The following is a 25,594-nucleotide window of genomic DNA, read 5'->3' on the forward strand; positions in this document are numbered from 1 at the left end:
AAGTGAATGAAGCTCTGCTCATAGCTCACATGGGCTTTGAGCAGAGCGTTATTCACTTTATAACGAGGTCGTAGAGGTGAATACATGCACCTCTACGCTTTATGAAAAGAAGAAAAAAAGAAAAAAAAAAAAAAATGCCTGAAGCTGCTCTTAGAGCCCCCGTGGGCTCTGAGAGCAGCTCCCTGAAATACTGTTAATGTTAGAAATCTAATATAAATTATACCAGGTCACAATATTTCATTGTCCTTGGACAAGACAAGGGTACAATCTTACTATGCCAGCACCACTGATATAAAGAGGTGATAAATATGTTATCTCCCTCTGGGGTCCCAGGGTGAACCAGGACGTCTTAATTACAGAGATCCCAAGTTTGCAATTGCAGAGAACCCAAGTATGCAGAAACACGTAAAAGCCATCTTGTAAAATAATCAGGAACAATTAATTAAATACATGTGGTACTGGGCTGGAATACAGGCCTATACATAGTACATTACCCCGCAAGTACCATTTAAACAATACCAAACCACAAAATAAGTGCAGAACTTCTAAAATACAGGTCCCATACATAGGCCCAGAACCAGCCAGTATAAGTTAAGCAATACTAATATGCCCCATTAAATAATTGCAGCCCCATAAAAATACAGACAAATACATTGCACAGGCCTCCATTAGTAACATTTAAACAAAATCACCCCACAAAGTAATTACAGTATCTCAAAAATACACTAATAACTTTTATTTTTTTTCATTTTTTATTTATTTTTTAAAAACATGCATTTTTACGTGTCTATGTATAGTTAAACAGGTTAGTGCTAATGTCATTGTTAAACTATAGTAAAACACATACACACATCACTCTGTTACAGACCTTAAGTAGAAGATGTTTAGCAGCACCAGTCTGAACTCTGCCCTTCATGTTTCCATCCATGATGTCCTGATGCGTCCCTGCGTGCCACAGATGTCAGTAGGTAGTTCAGAAAAAAGAGGCCTGTGAAGATGGGGGGTTCTTATACTATGCTCACAGTGGTAATTATGCCTGGGCGCTGTGATTGGTGGGACCTGGAAATAGGCATCTGTTATAGGCTAGCAATACATGTCCTTTGTAGTGTTTCAAACTTTTAATTACAGGGCCAGTTTCTAATTTAGTCCCCTCTGGAACCCCCCTGAAAGAATGTAGACACATCTCTGTTTTAGATTAGCCATGCCACAACAACCTCTGGGGTGTTTCAAACTTTTAATTACTGGGCCAGTTTCTAATTTAGCCCCCACTGTGTCCCAGGGATAGCCTATAGGCACACAGCTGTTTTAGATTAGCCATGCCACAACAACCTCTGTTGTGTTTCAAACTTTTAATTACTGGGCCAGTTTCTAATTTAGCCCCCTCTGTGACCCCTGGAAAGGCTGTAGGCACCCACCTGTTTTAGATTTGCTATGCCCCTCACCATCTGTTGTGTTTCAAACTTTTAATTGCAGGGGCAGTTTCTAATTTAGCCCCCTCTGTGACCCCTGGAAAGGCTGTAGGCACCCACCTGTTTTAGATTTGCTATGCCCCTCACCATCTGTTGTGTTTCAAACTTTTAATTGCAGGGACAGTTTCTAATTTAGCCTCCACTGTGTCCCAGGGATAGCCTATAGGCACACAGCTGTTTTAGATTAGCCATGCCACAACAACCTCTGTTGTGTTTCAAACTTTTAATTACTGGGCCAGTTTCTAATTTAGCCCCCTCTGTGACCCCTGGAAAGGCTGTAGGCACCCACCTGTTTTAGATTTGCTATGCCCCTCACCATCTGTTGTGTTTCAAACTTTTAATTGCAGGGACAGTTTCTAATTTAGCCTCCACTGTGTCCCAGGGATAGCCTATAGGCACACAGCTGTTTTAGATTAGCCATGCCACAACAACCTCTGTTGTGTTTCAAACTTTTAATTACTGGGCCAGTTTCTAATTTAGCCCCCTCTGTGACCCCTGGAAAGGCTGTAAGCACACCTCTGTTTTAGATTTACCTCTCTAAATTGATAGGCTGGCTCTAACAAAAGCAACATTTGACCATTCCCATTTTTTTTTTTTTTTTTTTTTTTTTGGATTAGCCACCAGTGTGGAGGTTTGGCCAGACCGCCCACTTTGCAGCCCTATGCAGAGGCCCCCTAACAGCCACTTGGGCATGATTGTCTGACATGTCCAGACCTGTCCCTCTCAGGCTCTGAAACCACTTGCACAACACTAAGTCATACTTTTTACACAGCCCATAGGCCAGTACCAGGGGCTAGGACCCAGACATAGGGCTAACACATGACACCATGAGGTCACAAACCACATGACACACCCCCATGCACGTCACTTCCGGGGTGGGCTTTCTGGGACACCGGAAGTCCCAGCCACCGGATATGACGTCATTTCCGGGGCGGGACAACTGTCACTTTTAATATGGTGATTAAAGGTATCCCTTCCTACTACTGTCAGCAATCGCAAGTCGAAAGGGAGCCTGTCCCGTGCCAGTGCCCCTAGAAAGGAGGCAGACCTGCATCCCGATCTAGCCTTCCGAACTCTTGGAATAACTTCCAACCCTTTATTTGATGATCTCAAGTTACGGGAGGGAATATGTCTATTACATGTCAAGAATTGCCCCTTAAACATTTTCAGTTTTATCCCACCACCTACCAATTTTGACCCGATTGGAACGCTTACACCATTACAGCCCTAGCTAATCCTCGGTACATACAGATTTGCACCATCACTCAGTGCTAATAAGTACTGTGCGATGCTTACACCAAAGCCGGCACAGTGATTGCTTGTCTTTGTGCACCCACACATCATGGACAGTCCTCATCAGCCATGATTGTAAGCGGAGGGGTATGAGCACCAGTAATGGCTTGTCACTCCATCCAGTTAAGCCGACATCGAACCACCATCATAGCACCCACAGCCCCAACATCTTTAAACCAATCATTTGTGTCAGACACTCCTACAAACGCACTAAAAAGTGTGGCTGCACTGTGGACTGCAGCATCCATTCATTACACTGCCTCATCCACTCTGTCTCCGCTGTAAATCCATCATGTGTTCCTTGGCCGTGGCAGAAACCTCTGACCTGGAGTGGAGATGAGTTAATAGTCTGCTGTTCCCCTTCCATGGATGGAGGCTAGGCGGGGACTCAGCGAATTTCAAAAACTGTCCTCTAAACCTCCAGCCCCTGAGGTTTGCCGGACAACCAGAATTACCACTAAGGCCATGTCCACCCCATCAGCTACCATCACACAGTATCCCTTGCCTTGCAGATTCTTTAGTAAGGAAGCAAAACGACATACTAATGTCTGAAATTTCCAGACGAAGTGACTGATTCTAATGTGTGCAGGGCAAAATGTGAACAACGTTTGAAGCAAGCAGTGACTGGGTGGGGGCTGTCCTACATGTTGGTTCCAAATGTCCGACTGCAAGATCTGTTAAAGGTCTAGTATTTTATCAAATAAGATTTGGTTCACAATGGAGAGCATGCCCTTCGTCAAGTAAAGGTTGCCGCTGTGTAATGGACAGGTTCAGACTCTCCCAGACATCTGAGATGAATGGGTATGTAAACATCCTGGGCATGTCTTGGTTTTGTTGACCTTATGCAAGGGAGAAGCGCAGAGACGGCATCACTGCAGCCCCTGGTAACAATTGAGGCAGCCACCAGAGTGAGGCCTGGCGTTTCATAGAGTGAGACGTGGAGAAGACCCCCTTTCCCGACCATGATTCTCGAACAAACTCCATGAATAAGGCTCAAACGCAACGTAGGAAACCTTGCACTCCATGACCGCTGCTACTTCCTTTAGTTTACAACCCTGCCATGGGGTGCTCCGTTTCCTTTGAAGTGTCTTCTATGCTCTCTGGTTGTTCCTAGAACACATTTAAAATAAAAGCTACATTTTACAAATTGCTTTTCATCGTTTTAAAAAAAAATAAACATAACGAATGGATGTGCTCCTGCCTTATCATTACATTAAAACTCTAGAGTCCTTTTCTCTTTTATCTCTGTTTTCTCAAAAATAACTATTTGTAAAATTATAGTCCCCGTTACAGCAAAACCCTGCAGTGTAATGTTTCCAGTGTTTCCATTTAGCTGTGTTTGTTCTCTTGTTTCTGAAAGTTGTGTGGCGATCATTGGACGCGTCTCCTGGTTCTTCTCACCTTGATTTATCTTTTGCTTGCTGTGTACCATTTGTGTTGGTGTTCTTGCATTTCCTTAATGGGTTGCTTTCTTTGGAACAGCTGCTCACATTCTGTGCTCCTGCGTACATTTGTGTTTTTCACCTTTAAGCATTACCTATTTTAGTAACCTTATCAATAAAGTCTCGGGAGTTATGTATGGTAGTGATGATTTCACTTACACTTTTAATCTCCAAATGTCTCCATAAGTACTACATTCTCTTTTCCAGGAGTTCAGCTCTCAAAACCGCGTTTTTCTCTAAAGCACGAAAAAACACCCATCCATCAATTTTCAGCTACAGCCTTAAGAAGAATAGAAAGTCAATGTATTATTTGTTTGTTAATGCTTTACTCACAACAGGCCCATAAGGTCTGTAAACGGTCTTACCGTGATCGGCTCTGACGGCGATCTGTTACATATAATATTTCGCTGTTCTACCTTTATGTGGTTGGCTCATTCTCTAGGAATGGTTTTCCGTTCTCTTCCAGTGCTTTCCTATTATATGCTTCATCAAATGAGTTTGTTGAGAGAGTGTATGTCACAGTAAACATTACCTCATTGTAGTTTTTCAAGGTTTGTAGTTTATTTTTTCCACAGCTTTTTCGAGCAAGTGTTAAACATAGCCTTTCTCTGTAGGTCTTTGCTCCTTAATGCACAGTTGCTTTTCCAACTCAGTTTCCTGTATTGTTCTTTTAATTCTGTGTTTCTGATTCTAACCTTCGATAATGTAATTTATAAAGAAAGTAAACATTGGAGGGTTGTTTGTTATAAAAGTATTTATTGGTGCAGCTGAAGTCCAATAATGCACCCAGGGTGAAACCATCTTCCAGTTGGTTGAGTTAAGAAATGCTGCCAATTCTCTTGGAAACTAGGAGGACCCCTTCAATCAAATAAACATTATATGCTAAACTAGTGGAACAGTTTCCCGGTGTTGATATGATATTTACGGAGTAAAGCAATTTGTTGAATTTCAGTATAAGTGGCTGAATGAGTTAGATAGTTGATCTGAAGTAGAGGGGGGCAGTGGGGTAACCAAGAAGGGGAGCATCATGCTATTTAGTAAGTTTCAGAACGCAAAAAAGGTGCTAATTATGGGAATCATGTTGACACCATGTTGAGTAATGGAATTAATAGACTTGACCCCTATTCCAGGTTGGTGATTTAAATGCTGTTAATTTCTCTTGGTGACTGAATGAAGGTTCTCTGTCATTGAGTTCTTTCTTATAACTACAGGGAATAAAATAGATCTATGCAGTACGATGATATCCAGGACATTAAAAAAAATATTGTTATATAGTAAAAACACGAGTATAAGAGACATCACTTTCTATATTTTTTTTAATTTGGTTGTGAACAAAAACTCCAGTTGACCAAGTCAGCATTAGAATGTATTTGGCTGAAAACACGATTGAATTAGAACTTATTTTTAAAACCCAAGAGTATGGGTAAAGGGCAGCCTCTGGTAGGCTCAGCACACGCTTGTCAGTACCACCGATGAAACTGAGAAATATTACGCATTTACTTTTTTCACTCTACCTTTAATAGTTATATCAACACCACAAAAAAATACCAGAACCAGTATTTTAAAATCGTAGACTGCAACAGGTTTAACTCGACTTGAACCTGTGCTTAATAAAGGTGACTGACTATACGAGTTATTTTTAGAGCACAAAACTGTAATTTGGACATCACAAGCACCTTATAAAAGACCACAGAAGATACAGTGATACGGATGATGATAACCAAAGATAGATTCAAACAAGCATGTGAATGATGCAGTGGCAATAGTGTTTATATTAAGAGGGCCTCGGATGTGTTCTGAAGAAGTAAGTTGATGATAACAGGTCAGCCGTAATGCCGAAGTGCAGCAGGATGTGATTCCACCATCTGATGCCTTTTTAGAGTTCAAGGATACATTATGCATGCCTGGATTATAGCAAATTAAGTAACAATGGCAAACTGGAAGTAGTGGCAACATAATCTCAATCAGGAATCGATATACTCAATTTCTGGATATTCCAAGGTCTACAAGAAAACCATCGTGATGGTAAACTATGAGTTCTAGAATAAACAAGTCAAATAATTTTAGATGAGAGCTCTCAGTAGAAGATTTTAATGTCTGGTAATAGCACTGTTTAAAAAAAAAAAAAATAGCACTGCTCAACTTCTGCTTGAGCAAAAATGTGCAGGTAGAAAGGGGGAAAGGCAAAGCTGTCTGTTTGGCCTACAAAGAATGTTTGTTTTCTCCACAAATGTGTCTTCTGGTCAGTTGTCTTTGTTTCCACTATTTTACGAAAAGTGACTACACTACCTCAAAATCTCTTAAAGACTGCCATTTCTAGTGGTTCCACCTTAAGTAGAATCGAGCAAAGGATTGAACTCTGTAAATGAGGAGAGTTACAGATCTCCTTTTCTGTATTTGTTGAATGGACCAAAGAACTTGGAACACCATTGTAGGAAGTTGGCTCTGTATGTACTATTTCAAAGTAAGAAATAGCATGCACAGAGTCCAAGGGTTCCCCTTAGAGGTAAGATAGTGGCAAAAAGAGATAATTCTAATGCTCTATTTTGTGGTAGTGTGGTCGAGCAGTAGGCTTATCAGAGGAGTAGTGTTAAGCATTTGTTGTACACACACAGGCAATAAATGAGGAACACACAGTCAGAGACAATTCCAGGCCAATAGGTTTTTGTATAGAAAAATATATGTTCGATGGCATCTGTCGCTGTAGATACACATGGTATGCATGAGCTCGCCATCTGGTGTTGGGTCGGAGTGTTACAAGTTGTTTTTCTTCGAAGAAGTGTTTTCGAGTCACGGGACCGAGTGACTCCTCCTTCTGTGCTCATTGCGCATGGGCGTCGACTCCATCTTCGATTGTTTTCTTTCCGCCATCGGGTTCGGACGTGTTCCTGTCGCTCCGAGTTTCGGAACGGAAAGATAGCTGAAAACGGAAGATTTTCGACGGTATCGTTGCGATCCGGTTAGAGATAGACACATACGACGACGCGTTGAACATCGAAGCGCTTCGGTGCCCTTCGGGGTAGATTTCGGCACCCCGTCGGGGCCTAGTCGGCCCGACCGCGTGGAGAACAACGCCGATGGAACGGACCCCGTTTCGATTCTGCCCCGAATGCCACAACAAATATCCTTATACGGACCTACACTCGGTCTGTAACCTGTGCCTGTCACCCGAGCACAGCGAAGAATCCTGTGAGGCCTGTCGGGCGTTCCGGTCCCGAAAAACTCTGCGCGACCGTCGAGCGAGAAGACTGCAGATGGCGTCCACGCCAAAAGAGCGTCGACAGTTCGAGACAGAAGAGGAACAGGAGGAATCCTTTTCCATCCAGGATTCAGACTCCGACGAGCTAGACTCTACAAAAACTGTGAGTAAGACGTCGAGATCAGACCTTAAAAAAGGAAAGAAGGCCCAGGGGACGCCACTGCCAACCGGCCATGGCTCCACCCAAATTCTCGGTGACCAACAATCGGCACCGAAAAAGGCCCATTCAGTGTCGAGATCGTCCGACTCCGGTCGAGACACCGGCACGCAGCCTCCTCGGGACCGAGAGAGTGCTAAACAGAAGCATCGACACCGAGAGTTCGGTGTCGACACGGATCGACGCCGAGACAGTGGCGCCGAAGACCATAGAGGCCAAGAATTTTCGGCACAGAAAAAGAGGAAGGTTACCTCGGAGCCGAAAAAACAATCGACAGGGTTTTCGGAGCCGAAAAAAGCGACATCAGACCCTGTTTCTGGCTCCTATACTGAAGAGCATTCTATGTCTTCTCAAATGAACAAACATAGATTTGAACAAGAACTGCAATCCACTGACGTGGATCACACGCAAAAGCGTATCTTTATTCAGCAGGGGACTGGGAAGATCAGTACCCTTCCACCTGTCAAACGAAAGAGAACGCTTCAGTTTACTTCTCAGCAACAAACAGCACAAAAGGTAACACCTCCTCCCTCACCTCCACCTGTAACTCCGGCTTCGCCAACTTACACCCCGTCACATTCGCCAGCTCACACCGCCATGAGCCACGATGACCAAGATCAGGATGCGTGGGACTTGTACGACGCACCAGTGTCTGATAACAGCCCAGACACATACCCAACTAGGCCATCACCACCGGAAGACAGCACAGCCTACTCACAAGTGGTGGCTAGAGCAGCACTATTCCATAATGTGGAACTCCACTCGGAACAAGTAGAGGATGATTTTTTATTTAACACCCTCTCTTCAACCCACAGCTCCTACCAAAGCCTGCCGATGCTCCCAGGCATGCTACGCCATGCAAAGGACATTTTCAAGGAGCCAGTTAAAAGTAGGGCAGTGACGCCTAGGGTGGACAAAAAGTATAAGGCGCCTCCTACGGACCCTGTATTCATCACCTCTCAGCTGCCACCAGATTCTGTGGTGGTAGGGGCTGCCAGAAAACGGGCAAATTCACACACTTCTGGGGATGCACCTCCCCCAGATAAAGAAAGCAGGAAGTTCGATGCAGCCGGGAAGAGGGTTGCTGTCCAAGCAGCAAACCAGTGGCGCATCGCAAATTCACAAGCGCTGCTAGCGCGATACGACAGAGCCCACTGGGATGAGATGCAGCATCTCATTGAACATCTCCCAAAAGATCTGCAAAAAAGAGCAAAACAGGTTGTTGAGGAGGGTCAAAACATTTCCAACAATCAAATACGCTCCTCCATGGATGCAGCAGACACGGCCGCGAGGACCATTAATACGTCGGTTACCATCCGTAGGCACGCATGGCTCAGAACGTCTGGATTCAAGCCAGAAATTCAGCAGGCAGTGCTTAACATGCCAGTAAACGAAAAACTTCTGTTCGGTCCGGAGGTCGACACAGCCATAGAAAAGCTCAAGAAGGACACTGACACTGCCAATGCCATGGGCGCACTCTACTCCCCGCAGAGCAGAGGATCTTATAACACCTTCCGCAAAACACCTTTTAGAGGAGGGTTTCGGGGTCAGGCCACACAAGCTAGCACCTCACAGTCCGCACCGCCCACCTACCAGGGACAGTACAGGGGAGGTTTTCGGGGCCAGTATAGAGGGGGGCAATTCCCTAGGAATAGGGGAAGATTTCAAAGCCCCAAAACCACTACCAACAAGCAGTGACTCACATGTCACACACCCCTCCCACACAACACCAGTGGGGGGGAGGATACGTCAATATTACGAAGCATGGGACAAAATAACTACAGACACATGGGTCCTAGCAATTATCCAGCATGGTTATTGCATAGAATTCCTGCAATTCCCTCCAGACATACCACCAAAATCACAAAATTTATCAAAATACCATTCACAGCTTCTAGAGATAGAAGTTCAAGCACTACTGCAAAAAAATGCAATAGAATTAGTACCAAGCACACAAATAAACACAGGAGTTTATTCACTGTACTTCTTGATACCAAAAAAGGATGAAACACTGAGACCAATTCTAGACCTCAGAGTAGTAAACACATTCATCAAATCAGACCACTTTCACATGGTCACACTACAAGAAGTGTTACCATTGCTCAAAAAACACAACTACATGACAACCCTAGACCTCAAGGACGCATATTTCCATATACCAATACATCAATCACACAGGAAATATCTAAGGTTTGTATTCAAAGGAATACATTACCAATTCAAAGTATTGCCTTTTGGTTTAACAACCGCTCCAAGAGTATTCACAAAATGCCTAGCAGTAGTCGCTGCACACATCAGAAGGCAGCAAATACATGTGTTCCCGTATCTAGACGACTGGCTAATCAAAACCAGTTCGCTCACACAATGCTCAAACCACACAAATCAAGTCATACAAACCCTCTACAAACTAGGGTTCACCGTCAACTTTGCAAAATCAAACATTCTGCCAAGCAAAGTACAGCAATATCTAGGAGCCATAATAGACACGACAAAAGGAGTAGCAACGCCAACTCCACAAAGGATCCACAATTTCAACAGGGTCATTCAACACATGTCTCCAAACCAAACAATACAAGCAAGAACAATACTACAGCTCCTAGGCATGATGTCCTCATGCATAGCCATTGTCCCAAACGCAAGACTGCACATGAGGCCCTTACAACAGTGCCTAGCCTCACAGTGGTCTCAAGCACAGGGTCACCTTCTAGATCTGGTGTTGCTAGACCGCCAAACTTACCTCTCGCTTCTATGGTGGAACAGTATAAATTTAAACATAGGGCGGCCTTTCCAAGACCCAGTGCCAGAGTACATAATAACAACAGATGCTTCCATGACAGGGTGGGGAGCACATCTCAATCAACACAACATAAGAGGACAATGGAACATACATCAAACAAAACTGCATATAAATCATCTAGAATTATTAGCAGTTTTTCAAGCACTAAAAGCTTTCCAACCAATCATAACCCACAAATACATCCTTGTCAAAACAGACAACATGACAACGATGTATTATCTAAACAAACAAGGAGGAACACATTCAACGCAGTTAAGCTTGTTAGCTCAAAAAATATGGAAGTGGGCAATCCACCATCAGATTGGTCTAATAGCACAGTTTATTCCGGGGATCCAGAATCAGCTGGCAGACAATCTCTCTCGAGATCACCAGCAAGTCCACGAATGGGAAATCCACCCACAGATTCTGAACACCTACTTCACACTCTGGGGAACACCACAAATAGACTTATTTGCAACAAAAGAGAACGCAAAATGCCAAAACTTCGCGTCCAGATACCCACACAAGCAATCCCAAGGCAATGCCCTATGGATGAACTGGTCAGGAATATTTGCTTACGCTTTTCCTCCTCTCCCTCTCCTTCCTTACCTAGTAAACAAATTGAGTCAAAACAAACTCAAACTCATTTTAATAGCACCAACTTGGGCAAGACAACCCTGGTACACAACACTGCTAGATCTGTCTGTAGTACCACACATCAAACTGCCCAACAAACCAGATCTGTTAACGCAACACAACCAACAGATCAGACACCCGGACCCAACATCGCTGAATCTAGCAATCTGGCTCCTGAAATCCTAGAATTCGGACACTTACAACTTAGCCAAGAGTGTATGGAAGTCATAAAGCAGGCCAGAAGGCCATCCACTAGACACTGCTACGCAAGTAAGTGGAAAAGATTTGTTTGGTACTGCCATCATAATCAGATACAACCGCTAGATGCAACTCCAAAACATATAGTAAATTACTTGCTCCATTTACAAAAAGCAAAGCTAGCCTTCTCTTCTATTAAAATACACCTTGCAGCAATATCTGCATACCTGCAAACTACCTATTCAACTTCCTTGTATAGGATACCAGTTATCAAAGCATTTATAGAAGGGCTTAAAATAATTATACCACCAAGAACACCACCTGTTCCTTCATGGAACCTAAACGTGGTTCTAACAAGACTCATGGGCCCACCTTTCGAACCCATGCACTCTTGCGGAATACAATTCCTAACCTGGAAAGTTGCCTTTCTCATCGCCATTACATCTCTAAGAAGAGTAAGTGAAATTCAAGCGTTCACAACACAAGAGCCTTTTATACAAATACATAAAAATAAGGTCGTCCTACGACCTAATCCAAAATTTTTACCAAAAGTTATTTCACCATTCCATCTAAATCAAACGGTAGAACTACCAGTATTTTTCCCACAGCCAGATTCTGTGGCTGAAAGAGCACTACATACATTAGATGTCAAAAGAGCATTAATGTACTACATTGACAGAACAAAGAACATCAGAAAAACTAAACAGCTATTTATTGCATTCCAAAAACCTCATGCAGGTAACCCAATATCAAAACAAGGTATAGCCAGATGGATAGTTAAATGCATCCAAATCTGCTACCTTAAAGCAAAAAGACAACTGCCCATTACTCCCAGGGCACATTCAACAAGGAAAAAAGGTGCTTCAATGGCCTTTTTAGGAAACATCCCAATGCAGGAAATATGTAAGGCAGCCACTTGGTCTACGCCTCACACATTCACCAAACACTACTGTATAGATGTGCTATCCGCACAACAAGCTACAGTAGGTCAAGCTGTATTAAGAACTCTATTTCAGACAACTTCTACTCCTACAGGCTAAACCACCGCTTATGGGGAACTAACTGCTTACTAGTCTATGCATACCATGTGTATCTACAGCGACAGATGCCATCGAACTGAAAATGTCACTTACCCAGTGTACATCTGTTCGTGGCATCAGTCGCTGAGATTCACATGGACCCACCCACCTCCCCGGAAGCCTGTAGCAGTTCAGAAGTTACCTTCAATTTTGTACATTTGTATATATATTACTTAATCCTTTAATAGGTACATACTTACATTTTTCATTGCGCGGGCACTATTACTATAGTACAACTCCTACCTCACCCTCTGCGGGGAAAACAATCGAAGATGGAGTCGACGCCCATGCGCAATGAGCACAGAAGGAGGAGTCACTCGGTCCCGTGACTCAAACACTTCTTCGAAGAAAAACATCTTGTAACACTCCGACCCAACACCAGATGGCGAGCTCATGCATACCATGTGAATCTCAGCGACTGATGCCACGAACAGATGTACACTGGGTAAGTGACATTTTCATTTCTTAGTTTATTTTAAGAACCACAGGTTCAAGATTTACAAGTAATACTTAACATGAAAGGTATTTCAGGTAGGTACTTTAGGAACTTTGAATTAGCAAAATAGCATATACAGTTTTCACATAAATGACATATAGCTATTTTAAAACTAGACAGTGCAATTTTCAACAGTTCCTGGGGGAGGTAAGTGTTTGTTAGTTTTTGCAGGCAAGTAAACCACCTACGGGGTTCAAGTTTGGGTCCAAGGTAGCCCACCGTTGGGGGTTCAGAGCAACCCCAAAGTTACCACACCAGCAGCTCAGGGCCGGTCAGGTTCAGAGGTCAAAGTGGTGCCCAAAACACCTAGGCTTCAATGGAGAAGGGGGTGCCCCGGTTCCAGTCTGCCAGCAGGTAAGTACCCGCGTCTTCAGAGGGCAGACCAGGGGGGTTTTGTAGGGCACCGGGGGGGGGACACAAGTCCACACAAAAAGTACACCCTCAGCAGCACGGGGGCGGCCGGGTGCAGTGTGCAAACAAGCGTCGGGTTCGCAATAGAAATCAATAGGAGACCAAGGGGTCTCTTCAGCGATGCAGGCAGGCAAGGGGGGGCTCCTCGAGGTAGCCACCACCTGGGCAAGGGAGAGGGCCACCTGGGGGTCGCTCCTGCACTGGAGGTTGGATCCTTCAGGTCCTGGGGGCTGCGGGTGCAGTGTCTTTACCAGGCGTCGGGTCTTTGATGCAGGCAGTCGCGGTCAGGGGGAGCCTCAGGATTCCCTCTGCAGGCGTCGCTGTGGGCGCTCAGGGGGGTCAACTCTGGCTACTCACGGTCTCGTAGTCGCCGGGGAGTCCTCCCTGTGGTGTTTGTTCTCCACAAGTCGAGCCGGGGGCGTCGGGTGCAGAGTGCAAAGTCTCACGCTTCCGGTGGGAAACGTGCGTTGTTTCAAAGTTGCTCCTTTGTTGCAAAGTTGCAGTCTTTGGTGAACAGAGCCGCTGTCCTCGGGAGTTCTTGGTCCTTCTAGATGCAGGGTAGTCCTCTGAGGCTTCAGAGGTTGCTGGACCCTGGGAACGCGTCGCTGGAGCAGTGTCTTTAGAAGTGGGGAGACAGGCCGGTAGAGCTGGGGCCAAAGCAGTTGGTGTCTCCGTCTTCTCTGCAGGTTTTCAGTTCAGCAGTCCTCCTCTTCTTCTTAGGTTGCAGGAATCTGAGTTCATAGGTTCTGGGGAGCCCCTAAATACTGAATTTAGGGGGGTGTTTAGGTCTTGGGCGTTAGTAGCCAATGGCTACTAGCCCTGAGGTTGGCTACACCCTCTTTGTGCCTCCTCCCTGAGGGGAGGGGGGCACATCCCTAATCCTATTGGGGGAATCCTCCATCTGCAAGATGGAGGATTTCTAAAAGTTAGTCTCACCTCAGCTCAGGACACCTTAGGGGCTGTCCTGACTGGCCAGTGACTCCTCCTTGATTTTCTCATTTTCTCCTCCGGCCTTGCCGACAAAAGTGGGGCCGTGGCCGGAGGGGGCGGGCAACTCCACTAGCTGGAGTGCCCTGGGGTGCTGTAACAAAGGGGGTGAGCCTTTGAGGCTAACCGCCAGTGTATGTTACAATAAAATGTACACTGGCATCAGTGTGCATTTATTGTGCTGAGAAGTTTGATACCAAACTTCACAGTTTTCAGTGTAGCCATTATGGTGCTGTGGAGTTCGTGCATGACAGACTCCCAGACCATATACTCTTATGGCTACCCTGCACTTACAATGTCTAAGGTTTTGCTTAGACACTGTAGGGGCATAGTGCTCATGCACTTATGCCCTCACCTATGGTATAGTGCACCCTGCCTTAGGGCTGTAAGGCCTGCTAGAGGGGTGACTGATCTATACCTGTAGGCAGTGTGAGGTTGGCATGGCACCCTGAGGGGAGTGCCATGTCGACTTAGTCTTTTTATCCCCACCAGCACACACAAGCTGGCAGGCAGTGTGTCTGTGCTGAGTGAGGGCTCCCCAGGGTGGCATAAGACATGCTGCAGCCCTTAGAGACCTTCCCTGGCATCAGGGCCCTTGGTACCAGGGGTACCAGTTACAAGGGACTTACCTGGATGCCACGGTGTGCCAATTGTGGAAACAAAAGTACAGGTTAGGGAAAGAACACTGGTGCTGTGGCCTGATTAGCAGGCCTCAGCACACTTTCAAATCATAACTTAGCATCAGCAAAGGCAAAAAGTCAGGGGGTAACCATGCCAAGGAGGCATTTCCTTACAACCATCTACTTGCAGGTTGGCACTCTAAGGTTAGGAAGTCTTTTGACAATGAAAACACCCAGGCAGATATTGGGAAGATGTAGTTGATGAGCAACAATAGTGGTTGTAGTTATAACATAGCAATATCGACCTATCTTTGCTTTAATCCCTGTATACATTGACAGGGGTTTTTCACGTTCTCGATACCCAGGTAGGTGTGTCTGAGACTGTTTAGAAATAGATTATTTTCAGCTTAGAGGCATCACACAAGTGCACATGTTTTTTTTTTTTTCGTTTAGGAGGGTTACGATAATCTGCATTGTTATGCTAAGGTAAACTCCATGGTTTCCTCTCTGAACACTCCATTTATCTGAATTAATTGAATAACTTGCTCTGCAGTGTAGTGTCCTTCAAAGATAACATTTTGTGTGACCCACATCTGAATTTAGACAATCATTGCAACATTATGACTTTATGAAATATAAAACGTGACATAGCTTAACTTGCTCTTAATGGCACGAAGTGTGAGGTCTTAATGAATGAAGGTCGTTGCTAATGTAACTCCATGTTCGATGGCATCTGTCGCTGTAGATACACATGTTCTGCATAGCTCGCCATCTGGTGTTGGGTCGGAGTGTTACAAGTTGTTTTTCTTCGAAGAAGTCTTTTGAGTCACGGGACCGAGTGACTCCTCCTTCTGTCTCCATTGCGCATGGGCGTCGACTCCATCTTCGATTGTTTTCTTTCCGCCATCGGGTTCAGACGTGTTCCTGTCGCTCCGAGTTTCGGAACGGAAAGTTAGTAAATATCGGAAGATTTTCGTCGGTATTGTTGCGTTCGGGATCGGCGTAGTTAGATTCAATACCGCATTGAAGATCGACACGCTCCGGTGCCCTTCGGGGTAGTTTTCGATCCCCCGTCGGGGCCTGGTCGGCCCGAGCGCGTGTCAAACAACGCAGATGGAACGGACCCCGTTCCGTTTTTGTCCCAAATGCCACAACAAATACCCTTATGCAGACCAACATTTGGTCTGTAACCTGTGCCTGTCACCTGAGCACAGTGAGGAGACTTGCGAAGCCTGTCGCGCGTTCCGGTCCCGAAAGACACTCCGTGACCGTCGAGCCAGGAGACTTCAGATGGCGTCCACGCCGACAGCGCACCAAGAGTTCGAGGAACAAGAGGAAGAAGAAACCTTTTCGATCCACGAATCGGACTCCGAGGAATTCGACGATCAAAGAACCATGAGTAAGATGTCGAAAACAACACATAAGAAAAGTGACAAGGCCCAGGGGACGCCACTGCCACCAGGCCATGGCTCCACCCATAAATTCGGTGTCCGACCATCGGCACCGAAAAAGGCCCAAACAGTGCCGAGATCGTCCGACTCCGGTCGAGACACCGGCACGCAGCCTTCTCGGGATCGAGAAAGTGCTGGAGAAAAGCAACGACACCGAGAGAGCAGTGTAGAAACGGCTCGACGCCGAGACAGCGGCACCGACGAAGATCGACGCCGAGAGGTTTCGACTCCAAAAAAGAAAAAAGCCACCTCGGAGCCGAAAAAAGATACAGGCAGGGTTTCGGTGCCGAAACAACCCGTAACCGACCCAGGTCCAGGCTCTTATACAGAGGAGCAATCACTGTCCTCTCAGATGCGAAAGCATAGGTTTGAGGAAGAGCTGCAATCCACCGAAGTGGACCATACGCAAAAACGTATTTTCATACAGCAGGGAACAGGAAAAATAAGCACCCTTCCCCCTATTAGGAGAAAAAGGAGACTGGAGTTTCAAACAGACCAGGCGCCACAAACAAAAATGGTGAAAAAGGTGACTCCGCCACCCTCTCCTCCGCCTGTAATTAACGTCTCACCAGCACAAACTCCGTCACATTCCCCGGCTCGCACCACCATGAGCCAAGGTGACCAGGATCAAGATGCTTGGGACTTATATGACGCCCCAGTGTCGGACAACAGTCCGGAGGCATATCCAACAAAGCCCTCACCACCAGAAGACAGCACAGCATACTCTCAAGTGGTGGCTAGAGCAGCACAATTCCACAACGTAAACCTCCACTCAGAACAAGTCGAGGATGACTTTTTATTCAACACCCTCTCCTCCACCCACAGGTCCTACCAAAGCCTGCCTATGCTGCCAGGTATGCTTCGGCACGCAAAGGAAATCTTCAAGGAGCCGGTCAAAAGTAGGGCAATAACGCCAAGGGTGGAAAAGAAGTATAAGGCACCTCCTACAGACCCTGTTTTCATCACCACACAGCTGCCACCAGATTCCGTCGTAGTAGGAGCAGCTCGGAAAAGAGCCAACTCCCACACATCTGGGGATGCACCACCCCCAGATAAAGAGAGCTGCAAGTTCGATGCATCTGGGAAAAGAGTCGCAGTACAAGCTGCAAACCAGTGGCGCATCGCTAACTCTCAAGCACTACTTGCGCGCTATGACAGAGCCCATTGGGATGAGATGCAACACCTCATCGAGCATCTACCCAAGGAACTACAAAAGAGGGCAAAGCAGGTGGTTGAGGAAGGACAGAACATATCAAATAACCAGATACGATCCTCTATGGACGCAGCAGACACAGCTGCAAGAACAATTAATACATCTGTGACCATTAGAAGGCACGCATGGCTAAGAACGTCTGGGTTCAAACCAGAGATACAGCAGGCAGTGCTCAATATGCCATTCAACGAAAAACAACTGTTCGGACCAGAAGTGGACACGGCAATCGAAAAACTTAAAAAAGACACTGACACTGCTAAAGCCATGGGCGCACTCTACTCCCCGCAGAGCAGAGGAACCTACAGCACCTTCCGCAAGACACCCTTTAGAGGGGGGTTTCGGGGTCAGGCCACACAAGCCAGCACCTCGCAGGCAACACCGTCCAGCTACCAGGGACAGTACAGGGGAGGCTTTCGGGGCCAATACAGAGGAGGGCAATTCCCTAGGAATAGAGGAAAATTTAAAAGCCCCAAAACCCCTACAACCAAGCAGTGACTCAGATGTCACTCACCCCCTCCACACAACACCAGTGGGGGGAAGAATAGGTCATTATTACAAAGCATGGGAGGAAATAACTACAGACACTTGGGTCTTAGCAATTATCCAACATGGTTATTGCATAGAATTCCGACAATTCCCTCCAAACATACCACCAAAAGCACAGAATTTATCAAAACAACATTCCGAACTTCTGGAAATAGAAGTTCAAGCACTATTGCAAAAGAATGCAATCGAATTAGTACCAAACACACAAACAAACACAGGAGTCTATTCACTGTACTTCTTAATACCAAAAAAGGACAAAACACTGAGACCAATCCTAGACCTCAGAATACTAAACACCTACATCAAATCAGACCACTTTCACATGGTCACGCTACAAGAAGTGTTACCATTGCTAAAACTACAGGACTATATGACAACCTTAGACCTCAAAGACGCGTATTTCCATATACCAATACATCAATCGCACAGAAAATACCTACGGTTCGTATTCAAAGGAATACATTACCAATTCAAAGTATTGCCTTTTGGTTTAACAACCGCACCAAGAGTCTTTACAAAATGTCTAGCAGTAGTGGCTGCACACATCAGAAGGCAGCAAATACATGTATTCCCGTATCTAGACGACTGGCTAATCAAAACCAATTCACTAACAAAGTGCTTACAACACACAAATCAAATCATACAAACCCTCTACAAACTAGGTTTCACCGTCAACTTTGCAAAATCCAACATTTTGCCGTGCAAGGTACAACAATACCTGGGAGCCATAATAGACACAACAAAAGGAGTAGCCACTCCAAGTCCACAAAGAATTCAAAATTTCAACAAGATCATACAACGCTGGTATCCAACACAAACAATACAAGCAAAGATGATATTACAAATCCTAGGCATGATGTCTTCATGCATAGCCATTGTCCCGAACGCAAGACTACACATGAGGCCCTTACAACAGTGCCTAGCATCACAATGGTCACAAGCACAGGGTCACCTTCTAGATCTGGTGTTGATAGACCGCCAAACTTACCTCTCGCTTCTATGGTGGAACAGTATAAATTTAAACAAAGGGCGGCCATTCCAAGACCCAGTGCCACAATACGTAATAACAGATGCTTCCATGACAGGGTGGGGAGCACACCTTGATCAACACAGCATACAAGGACAATGGAACGTACATCAAACAAAACTGCATATAAATCACCTAGAAATGCTAGCAGTTTTCCAAGCATTAAGGGCTTTCCAACTACTTATAACTCACAAATACATTCTTGTCAAAACAGACAACATGACAACAATGTATTATCTAAACAAACAGGGGGGGACACACTCAACGCAGTTGAGCCTTCTAGCACAGAAGATATGGCGATGGGCAATTCACAACCACATTCGCCTAATAGCGCAGTTTATTCCAGGGATCCAGAATCAACTTGCAGACAATCTCTCTCGAGATCACCAACAGGTCCACGAATGGGAAATTCACCCCCAAGTTCTAAACACTTACTTCAGACTCTGGGTAACACCTCAAATAGACTTGTTTAAAACAAGAGAGAACGCAAAATGCCAAAACTTCGCATCCAGATACCCACACAGGCAGTCCCAAGGCAATGCCCTATGGATGAACTGGTCAGGGATATTTGCCTACGCTTTTCCTCCTCTCCCTCTCCTTCCTTATCTGGTAAACAAATTGAGTCAAAACAAACTCAAACTCATTTTAATAGCACCAACTTGGGCAAGGCAACCCTGGTACACAACACTGCTAGACCTATCAGTAGTACCCCACATCAAATTGCCCAACAGGCCAGATCTGTTAACACAACACAACCAACAGATCAGACATCCAGCATCGCTGAATCTAGCAATCTGGCTCCTGAAATCCTAGAATTCGGACACTTACAACTTACCCAAGAATGTATGGAAGTCATAAAGCAAGCCAGAAGGCCGTCCACTAGGCACTGCTATGCAAGTAAATGGAAGAGGTTTGTCTGCTACTGCCATCATAATCAGATCCAACCTTTACACGCAACTCCAAAGGATGTAGTGGGTTACTTGCTTCACTTACAAAAATCTAACCTAGCCTTCTCTTCCATTAAAATACACCTTGCGGCAATATCTGCATACCTGCAGACTACCTATTCAACTTCCCTATATAGGATACCAGTCATTAAAGCATTCATGGAAGGCCTTAAAAGAATTATACCACCAAGAACACCACCTGTTCCTTCATGGAACTTAAATGTTGTCTCAACAAGACTCATGGGTCCACCTTTTGAACCCATGCACTCTTGCGAAATACAGTTCCTAACCTGGAAGGTTGCATTTCTCATCGCCATTACATCTCTAAGAAGAGTAAGCGAAATTCAGGCGTTTACAATTCAAGAACCTTTTATACAACTACACAAAAATAAAGTCGTCCTAAGGACTAATCCTAAATTTTTACCAAAGGTTATTTCACCGTTCCACCTAAATCAAATAGTGGAACTACCAGTGTTCTTCCCACAGCTAGATTCCGTAGCTGAGAGGGCACTACATACATTAGATGTCAAAAGAGCATTAATGTACTACATTGACAGAACGAAAAACATCAGAAAGACTAAACAACTATTTATTGCATTCCAAAAACCTCATGCAGGAAACCCAATATCAAAACAAGGTATAGCCAGATGGATAGTTAAATGCATCCAAATCTGCTACCTTAAAGCAAAATGACAACTGCCCATTACACCAAGGGCACACTCAACCAGAAAAAAAGGTGCTACCATGGCCTTTCTAGGAAACATCCCAATGCAAGAAATATGTAAGGCAGCCACATGGTCTACGCCACACACGTTCACCAAGCACTACTGTGTAGACGTGTTATCCGCACAGCAAGCCACAGTAGGTCAAGCCGTGTTAAGAACATTATTTCAAACCACTTCCATTCCTACAGGCTGAGCCACCGCTTTTGGGGAGATAACTGCTTACTAGTCTATGCAGAACATGTGTATCTACAGCGACAGATGCCATCGAACTGAAAATGTCACTTACCCAGTGTACATCTGTTTGTGGCATCAGTCGCTGGAGATTCACATGTGCCCACCCACCTCCCCGGGAGCCTGTAGCAGTTCGGAAGTTAGCTTCAACTTTGTACATTTGTATATATATTATTTTAACCTTAAATAGGTACATACTTAGTCACTCCATTGCATGGGCACTATTACTACAACACAACTCCTACCTCACCCTCTGCGGGGAAAACAATCGAAGATGGAGTCGACGCCCATGCGCAATGGAGACAGAAGGAGGAGTCACTCGGTCCTGTGACTCGAAAGACTTCTTCGAAGAAAAACAACTTGTAACACTCCGACCCAACACCAGATGGCGAGCTATGCAGAACATGTGAATCTCCAGCGACTGATGCCACGAACAGATGTACACTGGGTAAGTGACATTTTCATTTCATTGGCCTCCGCCACCAGGTCAGCAATGCTGAAAAAGCCCAGAAACATTTAAAAATCAAAATTGAGTCACTTTAGTAAATGTTACGGTTAGTTCAGATCTGCCTTACTGTAATGCTATGTTGCCTTCTCTCCCTGTCCGATTTCTTAAGACATTGTAGACCCCTAAATAGAGCTGTCATGCAAAACCCAACAAAAGGCAGCTAGGGCGGTTGTCAATAGGTTAAATTGTTGAAGTCAAACCTGTGATTCTGGGCCCAGGTGTATGAATGTTTGTGCATATGCTGTGTTAGCTTTGAGAACAGCTAATGACCGTTCTCCGTTGGCTTCAGAGCTTACAAACATTGGGAATAGGGACAGGAAATTACCAGTGTATCATGTAGAAATATGCAGCATAGATCTTGCGTGACATTACTGCATAATGTAATACCACCAATTTAATAGTTTTCTGCTAAAAGTATTGTGCAGATCAAGGTTCTGTTTTTACTTTTAAATAATACCCCGATTGTTTATTTTGTATCCCGGTTTGTAAAATTGCTTTCTCTCAAACATTTATGCTTATAATTGATGTTGTGCTTAGTATGTGTGCTCAGTGGCAATTCTGGGTGTTGTAAAATAATTCAAAATTTGATTTGCCTTGTGGAGGCCATTTTTGTCATCCTTCCCCCTCTTTATGCTTGTGATTAGGGTGCAAAATATATCTGCACTGTCTTTAAAGAAGCAGTTACATTAAGCAGATGCCTTTTTCATTCTCAGGAACTGGAACAAAAAGCTGAAGAGGAGCGCATACGAATGGAAAACATTCTCAGTGGTAACCCTTTACTAAATCTAGCGGGCCCAGTCCAGGCTCAAGCAAATTTCAAAGTAAAGAGGAGGTACCGTACAGCACTATTATTTTCATATGTTGGTAATAAGTTAAATGCTGATTCCATCACACCCCCTTTATCACCACTCAAATGCTATTCTTGCACACTGTTTTGTGATTGATCTATGTACATGCTCTGTATTCACACAGTGACACAATATGGGGCAACCAGTATGGCTAGAAACCTGGTAATGTATGTATATACAGTGGATTTGTTGGGTTAATTCATTGCAAGTAGTTAAATGTCGTTAATCCAAATCAATCAGTTAAGTTTGAAAGCTGTCACTCAACATCCTCACCACTAGAAATCAAGATTCAATCATGAGTGATAAGTACAACAATAAACTTAACCCAGCATAGTATGAGCCAGAAAATTATTGTAGATAAATACAAAAGGGTGCCAAAGTGCTTAGCATTCCGAAACAGTGCTCAAGTGAAGTGTCAGTTGGTGACAAACATTTCAACAATGTTGTTATAGATATATATATTTATATCTCTCTCATAGCCAGAATGGGTCATGTGCTCAAAAAAATATCTGTGACTAGATGAGCTATAAAATAATTTTACAGGGGATTGAATACAGCAAATGTCTGTGGTGACCCTCCATGGAATCATGCACGTATGTACTCACCTAGTGATCGGTTGGTTGACACTGTCGATGTTGCAAAGAAACAGGATAAACGGAGGGGTATTGAATAAATTCCAAACCCTTTAACAATCTGCAATGTTTTCCGGAAGTACAAGTTTACTTAGGCTAGTTCATGAAACACATATAAATTGTGCAGATTAGTGGCAACAGTAATATTTCAAAAAGCAATGAAAGCTAAGAGCTGTTAAGCGGTGCGACTCACCACCACCTGCCAGTGGTGAAGACTTAGGTTGAAGTGCAGCATAGCATGTGCTCAAGAAATCATTCTGTTTTGAAAAAACCAAGGAGGCGAACAAACATATCAAATGCCAGCTTACTCATCTTGCAAGATAGAAAGGGGAACACAGCTTGGTTAACTCTATGGTAAGTGAATGTGAATCATCACAGCCTTAAACATGATTACATTGATCCGTGATCAAATTACAGTGTGAATAAAATATTAAATGGTGAAAAAGGCTCTTCACAAGCAGAATACATCATGCATACACAAACCATGAATATGGAAAAAAGACTCAAACTTAAGCTGGATTTGCTGCGTGCCTGCGTTGAACCATATCATACATGCCTTTAAAAGGCACAATAAATTGGTCTCCCAGACCCACATGGCTTTTAAATATGTGGAAATTTAAGAGAAAGCCTTTTTCATAGATATTGTTACATCATTAACAAAAAAAATACATCATGCTTAAACGGATCATAAATCTGGAAGAAAATGGCGGTATGAAACATAATACCATGTCCACTGAAAAATAGAAGTAATATGTATTTAAAAAAATGTCTGCCTCTCTTAGATGTAAAATTTTTTAAAACTGTCAAAAAATGAAACCTCAATATCACAAAAAGATAATACAAAGACACATGCATGGATTTCAGGAATATGTTACAACAACTGTCTGACACTTACAGGTTAGTTAGTAGTTTCCCCCATTCCTCATGCTCATTTAATCGCTCAATCAATTTGCATTAACAAATCAAAAAGATGGTGTGTCCGCATAGAATGGATGTTAATTACAAAAGGTAGGTTTTTTTTCAGAAAGGATTGATTCTGTGCAGCTCAAACTAAGACAAACAGCAAACTCATCTAGCTACAAATTAGAAAAAACCCAAATCTTAAGTATCGTCATCAAAACTAAATGCGAGAAAACTAATTTTACTAAAGGAAAAATACAACTTTAAATGTATTCAAAATCAGCAAAACAAAGTGAGATCTAAAATATATATTTGTTAGGTACATCAGTTTTTACAGATACATCCGTTTCACAGACTTTTTTGGATTTATCAACTTCCTTTATCTTGAAATAACACTTCACTGTTATCCTTTAAACATTGTCAATTTATGGAAAACATTCAGATCAAACCACCAACACATTTCGCCCGTTTTCGCTCCTTCAGTGCTTTAGTGGGAACCATGATACTTGCAGAAAGTGTAAATACAATCCCACAAAAATCACAATGAAAAATGTATGAAACACAATCTTAGTACAAACAGGAATGAAACAGAAGAAGGGAAAAAAATAATAAAAATTATTAGATTACAAATGAAATTCCTGTATACACTTGACGTTATTACTTCGTACCTTGACATTTATTTCTACAACCACTGTAATCGCCCCATATGATGACCGTTTTTTTTTTTCAACTCCTTTTCTTACATCTTTTAAAGATTTGTATGTATTAGGCTTTCACCTGCTTCTACTCATGCTTATATATTAACTGTTCCATGCTAAACAAAGAAATCTTGTTATAATTCATATTGTTATACTTCAAAAAAGTACTAAATGTCTGTCAAATATAGCTTATAAAACACTAGCATTATAAATGTTCCTAAGTTCAAAGCGCACTCTCAGACTAACCTGTCACATAGCTTTTAATGTTGCATTGTGTGAAAAATACTTTTTTCTCTCATTTACGTGTAACATTATCAATTTTGGTATATCCTAGTTTTAACTGAAAATGTGTGAAATATGATCTGTGTTGTAACAGATTTCTTTGCATAGCATGTTATAGGTAATATGAAATTGTCTAAGGGCGTCTAAATTTTGGACCAGCGGTATGCCTAGAGTATGACATAGATCCTTCTTTGATGCTATAATATTCAAACCTTCACCCTTTCTGTAGTATGACCAATATTCACTTTGGTACATGGACACGGAAACCAGACCTCATAAATCAGTTAGTTTTGATTAGATTGTGGTTTTAGTTTTAAGTACTTAGTCTGCTTGGTATAAGCATGTGTATTACATGACACACAACTGCAATGCCTCACAACAGAACGAAGGATATCAGAGATAGGCAGAAGGCACAGGCAATATCAACATTGTTGCTGAGATTCCTACCCTGTTTGAAAGTAATTAATAGTTTTGATAAAGATGTATTTACACCTTACAATAAGTGCCAAAGCCTATTACTAATCTTAGTCTTATAGCTGACTGGGTTGTAGTTGTAGTTGTATACACATATCAACCGGTGAGTTCTTTTCTTGACTCCAACCGGGAGAGAGAAATCAGACCAATTGTTTCTTTTCTAGTCCTCCGTAACCATAGGAATTGAAGATAGAGTACTTTATCCATGAAGCTGTGAGTGTTGTGACTATCGTATTGAAGCAAACTATTACACTCAGTCTGCTTTCGGTAAAAGGTTGTGTTTAACTTG

The 25,594-nt window shown here is 43.6% G+C and overlaps 1 protein-coding gene across 3 annotated transcripts in view; it reads left to right on the forward strand.

The window, feature by feature from the left end:
• The window catches only part of CWC15 (CWC15 spliceosome associated protein homolog), a 163,598-nt gene that overhangs the window by 128,941 nt on the left and 9,063 nt on the right, over window positions 1-25,594 (forward strand). For all 3 annotated transcript variants that reach the window (XM_069202413.1, XM_069202412.1, XM_069202414.1), the window contains one exon: window positions 22,185-22,303. In XM_069202413.1, the coding sequence (XP_069058514.1) occupies window positions 22,185-22,303 (119 nt within the window). The remainder of the gene's footprint in view (window positions 1-22,184; window positions 22,304-25,594) is intronic.

The sequence above is a fragment of the Pleurodeles waltl genome, chromosome 8 (genome assembly GCF_031143425.1).
Source record: "Pleurodeles waltl isolate 20211129_DDA chromosome 8, aPleWal1.hap1.20221129, whole genome shotgun sequence".
NCBI classification, from domain to species: Eukaryota; Metazoa; Chordata; class Amphibia; order Caudata; family Salamandridae; genus Pleurodeles; species Pleurodeles waltl.